The sequence below is a fragment of the Schistocerca serialis genome, chromosome 2 (genome assembly GCF_023864345.2).
Source record: "Schistocerca serialis cubense isolate TAMUIC-IGC-003099 chromosome 2, iqSchSeri2.2, whole genome shotgun sequence".
Lineage (NCBI taxonomy): Eukaryota > Metazoa > Arthropoda > Insecta > Orthoptera > Acrididae > Schistocerca > Schistocerca serialis.
Genome location: NC_064639.1, coordinates 588,626,202 through 588,633,236, shown reverse-complemented (window position 1 = coordinate 588,633,236; position 7,035 = coordinate 588,626,202). Strand labels below are relative to the sequence as shown.

At 45.2% G+C, this 7,035-nt stretch overlaps 1 protein-coding gene across 1 annotated transcript; it reads right to left on the bottom strand.

Annotated features, from left to right (window-relative positions):
- Nucleotides 1-5,446: 5,446 nt before the first annotated feature.
- LOC126456251 (ankyrin homolog) lies at nt 5,447-6,568 on the bottom strand. The gene has a single exon (XM_050092003.1). The coding sequence runs from the start codon at nt 6,566-6,568 to the stop codon at nt 5,447-5,449; it is 1,122 nt and encodes a 373-aa protein (XP_049947960.1).
- Between the last annotated feature and the right edge of the window lie 467 nt (nt 6,569-7,035).

Here is a 7,035-nt window from a genome sequence, read left to right as displayed (position 1 = left end):
TTCACAGAAAGAATGTTGCAGAGTTTTCTGAATGGGTCAGTACTATCAACTATAAATCCCATGATAAAATATATTTACGAGGATGGTCCAGTGAGTATTATAAAACAAAGCGGCCTACACATAAAGTTCGCCAACTTCCTCTGCATATCTGCTTGACCATACTTTTCTGAACTAAGAATATTCTTGGTTAGCGCACAGAATTCACTGGTATCTTTCTATATTATGGATAATACTGACATATTTTAATTGGGGAGAAGAGGAGTTTGTGGCACAACTAGACAAGAAGAAGGGACCGGTTGGTAGGACATGTTTTGAGGCATCAGGGGATCACAAATTTAGCATTGGAGGGCAGCGTGGAAGGATAAAAATCGTAGAGGGAGACCAAGAGATAAATACACTAAGCATATTCAGAAGGATGTAGGTTGCAGTAAGTACTGGGAGATGAAGAAGCTTGCACAGGATAGAGTAGCATGGAGAGCTGCATCCAACCAGTCTCAGGACTGAAGACCACAACAACAACAACTGACAAATAACTGTTAAATAACGAGTACTCACATTTCATACATGTGTTTACGACAAGATACATGGAAATGAGGTTATTTTGTGAAGAATTATTAAAAGGTAGTCCCAAATTATATTTTGACTTACTTTTGCTGGTTGGTGATACCCAGTCCCTTTACGCTGCAGCGGAATCCAAGGTCTTTATGACCAAAGGGAAGAGCTTTGGCCAATTGACAATCACATACACTGGCTTCCATCAGCAGAGGTAGAAAAAAAAATTAAAAAAATAAAAGAATCAACTTTTTATTTTTTTATTTAGTAAGTTTCAGCATGTTAACAATGGATAAGTACGAAATGCTTCGTAGCTAAGAAGGCCAATAGTTACACATGCTCCTTCCAAAAAAGTAATTGTTTAGTTTCAGAAGCTCATAAAATTTTCATCATCTTAAATGCTTTAACAAACATAGTCACAGCTGGCCAATGTTCCCAGCATTTCGCTTATTACACACGCTGCGCTGCCACTGCCACTGGGTTATTATCCAATATGGGTCTCAGTACAAGGGTGCTATGTGTACTGTCAAGGTTTCGATGTCTACAGGCAAACAAAACTCATGTAAATCCAGGTTGTTGACAGTTTGTAGATGGCAGCTGTTTACATTAAGAAACACAAATATCCTAGTTCTCTTTGTGGCATATAACAAAGCTGGCAAGCACTGCGTGAGCCGTTAGGTCTTAAATTGCATACACTGTTATTGTTATACTCGATTTCAGCGCCAGGAAAAATAAGAAGGCGCGTGTTTGTGTGGAAATATCAGATGAAAGTGGAGGCAAACAGTTTAATGAAAAAGCTAACCCTTCAACATCCTACATAAGCACATTCAGTACCCGAATGTTGGTAATCAAAGACAAACACTTAATAATATAATGCAACTACGCAATCCATTGTTCTTCAGTGAACTGCCACAAATGAAATGTTTTTATGTTAAGACGTACGCTCGTTTTCAGTTACCATATGGATTTCTGTGGCCTCCAGTGATATTTCTTCTTCTGTGAGAAATTAATGCAGACGAATAAGCTGTTTGTCTCATCTCTGCTTGTATTGCTTTATCAAACTGTATTCATTGTTCTGAGATGAAACGTAGCTAAATTTCGTGTGGCTGAATACATATAGCTATGAGCAACTCATCACGGAATCGTCGACACAGTCCTCTACCAGCACCTATGAGATACTCGATTACGTGCCCCGGAAGAGACACATGCGTCTGCACTACTGACCCAATACCGCCACCATAGTTCACATATACATGCGCATAACCACCACCTCCAACACAGAGGAAACGCTTTCGAGGAAAAGACTGTGTCTTCGGCAACCATCAACTGATGCTTAACACACAGTTACCCAAAAGAATTAGAAATCTGAATGAATAGATGTGATAACAAGCAGGTAAACCTGTAAAATTAAACCTCCCATAACACCACAGCATGGCACAGCAATGGAACAACAATCAGTAGACGTTTGTTTCACCCCATGGCATGAACTAATTTTAAAACATGACAGTATAAATACCATAGTGTGCTGATCACCAAGACACATACCTTTACTATGATACCCACGTGTAGCAGGCAGAGGACGAGAGGAGATGACAAAACGTAATTAGAGGCATACAGGGACTAGTCCACAGCAGTGCGAATAGAACAGCAGTTCTCACCGTTGCTAGAATATATTCTGGCAGACGCAGAAGGCAAGACTGGATGAATCACCAAAGATTAATCTGGACAGAAAGATGCCCACTCCTATGCACACAAAAATTATCGGCGATGATACCTACAAAAATGTCAACAATACGGCCACAATTTCATCGTAACAAATATGTCTCACAATACAGACACTTACGGAATACATTTGATATTAAACGGACCTATCAATTCAGCTTCAGACTAGGAAACCAAACCATAGATGTACACACTCTCTGCCCCACTCTCCTCCATCCATTCCCATCCCTCTCCTGATGATGCCTCCCGAAATACTGCTGGCGAATTCCGAGAACAATCGAAGTCTGTGAACACAAAACGAATAAAAGCAACTGACGTAAGAGCCAGAGCTACAGCACATCTTTGGCAGTATCTCTAAAACCACCAAGAAATAAGAATAACGAAATATGAGCTAATATGACTTCTATTTCACACGACTGTCAAATGGAATTTTATACCATTCATGTGTCATTCATGCACCCCCAAAATACTTTCCCACTTTGACATTACCTACAATGTGACCAGTAAGTTAAATATTACAGTTTAGGCGGGAATAGACTGCAGGTAGATTGTCAGATACAATGGAAGGTCTAAGACAGAAATTACATGTAGTATCTGGGTCTTCATTCTACAGTGGAACCAAGGCAAGTCACCCAATTTTAACAGAAATGCGAATAAACTGAAAAATAAATGCAGTAATAAAAATAACAGCAGAAAAATAGCGCAGAGGAATAAGCCTAGGATAAGACTGAAGCATCAGGGTTAAAACATCGGTATAAGACTGAATAAGAAGAGACGTTGTGGGAAAGAAAATGTAGTGTGACACCGTACCTTTCTAATTCGTGCCACTTCCGCCACTGGTTTCTCAGTATTACTGCTTGTTTAGTCAAAAAGCGGCTTGTTTCACGTAATGGAGTTGAGAGGACCTGGACTGTCCTATCCCGGCAAGTGTCACTCATGAGACCGGTCACTTAAGTGAAGTGTTACGAGTGTTACAAAAAAGATGTATATACATAAAACTGATTGTTATTGGACAGGATAGCAGGCTAGAATCGAATGATACTTCTGCAAATTTTCACTAGAACAAGAATAGTGCATGTCTTCAGTACTGTGCCAGACTTCTTGTTATTTTTTTCCTCAACTTATTCCTGGGCATTAATGCAGTATACCTTCTGGTAATCTTTCATTTGTCTTCTCAGTACGAGGTTCCACAATTTGCTTCTGTAGTCTATAATATTTTCTTCTAAGCTCCAGTTACTCACGTGCTGCTGTATAGGGTGTGACGGGTATAAGTACATAAGTTCATATGCGTGGTACCTTAATACGTAAACACATCATTATGTTAGCTGTTTTTCTCTGCATCGAAGAGTCTTCCCACAAATACGTCACAAAAATTACGAACTTAAGTTTACTGCACGGCCGCAACTGCACCACCAGGAGGCCTACACTTATCAACATAGAATAACAATCCTGCACCCAAGCATCCACGCTTCAACAGCTGACTTGCTGCGCGGGGGGAAATGCTATTAATGGCATGATCTTACCAATGTATTTGGAGGTACTAACCATCCAAAAAACGTAAGACATGTAGTGGCTGTAATTAATAGTCTGCAAATGACGAAACTGATGAGATGATGTTGTTCAGTACACCATTGTCAGTCACCAACAGAAATATCAGCACTTATACCCGGGTGTCACAACCTGTATGTCCAAATTTCTTATACTAATCCTTCTTGCAACGGCCAGAACTGAATTAAACAGTCTGAGTCACACTGTGTAAATGTATGTTTGGCTTCAGTTCTAGCTGTCCTTCAAAAAAGCAGAGTGATAAAGGAGACAAACTACCACAGGTGACTTTTTATGCAGGGAGTGGCAGTTGATTCTCAATGCAAGCAATTGTAAAGTAATTAGAACAAGTCTGATTTATTCTTCAGTCTCAGTTACACATTTTTAAATAGATGGTATGTTTGTATCTCTCTGGATAATCTTCAGATCACTTCACTACTCTGATATGAGTCTACCTGAAAATATAATTCCAGCATAAACTGTAATACTTAACTTGCTGTTCGCAGTGTAAACATAGGACAATATTTTCAGGGTGCATGGATGACACAGCTACGACAGACTGCTGACAGAAGAAAATCCAGAGAGATCGAAACATGTCATGTATTTAAAATGTCCAGATGAGACCTAATGATAAATAGGAACTGCTTTAAGGAGCAACATAGTTGCTGTTCTCTCATTCCGCGTATATCGGCTGTAGTGATAACTTTAAAATATTTCACATAAATAGGTGATGATATACATTATTGTTTGGTTATACCACAACCGAACGATAACTGAAAATCATTGCATGTTTTAAATACGTGGGAGTATGAGTACACCAAAATATAAAACCCAGATAATACTAATCGTAGTATAGTCAGATGGCGTGCTAAGATTCGTTGGAAGAATTCTCAGGATAAGTAGTACAGTCGCGAAGGAGGTAACTTAAAAACCCTTTGGTCAACTGATGCTTGAGTATTCCTCTTCAATCCAGAATCGACACCAGTTGAATTGGTGAACGAAACAGAGAAGATTCGAAGAAGAGCAACATGTTTCGTCAGAGGTTGGTTGAGTAATCGCGTAAGCGTCGCAGAGATACTCATCAAACTCCAGAGGCAGAGGTTAGAAGAGAGGCGTTGTTCATTACAGTGTATTTTACCACTGAATCCCCGAAAGCATATGTTCACAGAAGGGTGAACCAACATATTCGTTCCTCCTACATACAACTGCCGAACGGACCATGAAGGTAAATGTAGTTACTCCAACTGGTACAGAGGTACGGAGGCTCATGAACAGCTGGCTTTCTCCTGCACAGTTCACATGTGAAACAGTGGTGGGGGAAGTAACTGCAGTACACATAATAAGGTGGCTTGCAGAGTATAGGTATAAATGTAGAATAAATGTTTACAGATCACAGAAATGAATGAATTACGTACAGTGGATGTCCAAAGAACGATTACCTAATGGGATGTTACATTTTCACTCAAGAGGAAGAGATATGTTTGTGGATCAAGCAGTAGGTGGACAGAAGCCACAGTGGACCATACGATCCAGTGATGGATAGGAAAGGGAGGTGAAGAAAAGCTTCATCCATGTGTGAAACGCCTCGTTTATTTCTGTAGACAAGAGGTGAAGGGTGTGCACGTGATCAGTGTGGCGCGAGCCTCAGGCACCTGAGGACGTCCTTGTAGCCGAGCTGGCGCGCGAGGTCGGCGGCCGTCCGGCCGGCGGCGTCGGCGACGTCGGGGCTGGCGCCGGCGCGCAGCAGCGCCTCGACGGCGGCGGCGGAGCCCCTGGCGACGGCGCGGTGCAACGGCGTCTGGCCCTGGTCGTCGCGCGGGTCCGGCGCTGCTCCCGCCGCCAGCAGCAGCCGCGCCACCGGCACGTTGTCGGTGCGCACCGCGTAGTGCAGCGCCGTCGAGCCGCTCGAGTCGGCCGCGTCCAGGTCGGCGCCGGCGTCGACGAGCGCCGACGTAGTGGCGGGCCGGCCGCGCGCCGCCGCCACGTGCAGCGCGGTGTTGCCGTGCCGGTCGCTGCCGTTGGGGTCGAGACCCGCGGCCAGCAGCGTGCGCACCACCGTCACGCTGCCGTTGAGCGTCGCCCAGTGCAGGTGCGGCCACTCGCCCGGCTTCACCACCGTCTTCACGGCCGGCAGGATCTGACGGACGGCTTCCACGTTGCCCGCCTCGGCCGCGATGATGAGCTTGCGCATGGACCACTGCATGCAGCCGCTCAGGTCAAGGGTGTTGGCCGCGGCAGTGTGGCCGCACTCCTGGGCCAGGAGGGTGGCCGTCTTGCCGTCGCAGTCCTTGGCGCAGATGTTGGCGCCGTGCTCGAGCAATACGTGAATGGACGCGATGGCGTCGTTCTCGGCAGCAGCGTGCAGCGCCGTCCGCCCCCGCAGGTCGGTGGCCTCCACGTCGGTCCCGGCGCCCAGCAGGATTCTGACGGCCGCGTTGCGCCGATTCGAGGCCGCCACGTGCAGCGCCGTCGAGCCGTACGAGTCCAGCATCGCCTCCACCAGCGACGGGTCCACAGACAGTGCGAAGTTCAGCAGGGACACGTACCCCGACTCGCAAGCTGCTCTCATAATTTGGGCGGCACTTTCTTGGTTGCGGAGTTTCGTCTTCGTAATTGTCAGATCCTGTTGCGGTACACCAGCCTGCAGCAACAAATCCACCCAATACCAGGCGTTCGTTTCCTCAGCAAACTGCAATGGCGTCCACTGCAGTACCTCTTCCACCGTCAGGTCCTTCTCGGTCACTTTCATTTTGCAAGTCTTCCTGACAACATAAAATTACGTAACATGCAATGCAGCCTTCCACGGGTGGTATTTTCATCCTTGGTAACTTGCTACATGTGCCTTAAACTGTGGTCTAATGTATATGTCTGAGCCTAACGTTTTGTCTTCTAATGCTGGACACATCATCGTACACTACAAACTAGTACTTTCCAACTGGAAAAATCTCAGCAAGCCGCGGTCTCAGCAGGCGTGAGCCATGGTAAGAATTGCTGTTTTGAAGAGCGCGCTGCCACACGTAGTGTGAAGCAGTCGACCTCCGTTTCTGGAAGTGGCGCCGCTGTGGCAATCGCAGCTTGGGTGTCTCCCTCTGGAGGGAAAGGGGAAAAGTAGCCTGTTCACGTGCATTTAAGGGGCGCTATGAGCTCGCTAGGAGCAGGTAATCATCGTAGGTCATACCACTTGCTCCTTCCGGCTCCTGGATTTCTCCCTTACCG

Bases quoted from the DNA above. Each gene is read 5' to 3' on its own strand.
- LOC126456251 (XM_050092003.1), bottom strand. From the start codon at position 6,568: ATGAAAGTGACCGAGAAGGACCTGACGGTGGAAGAGGTACTGCAGTGG.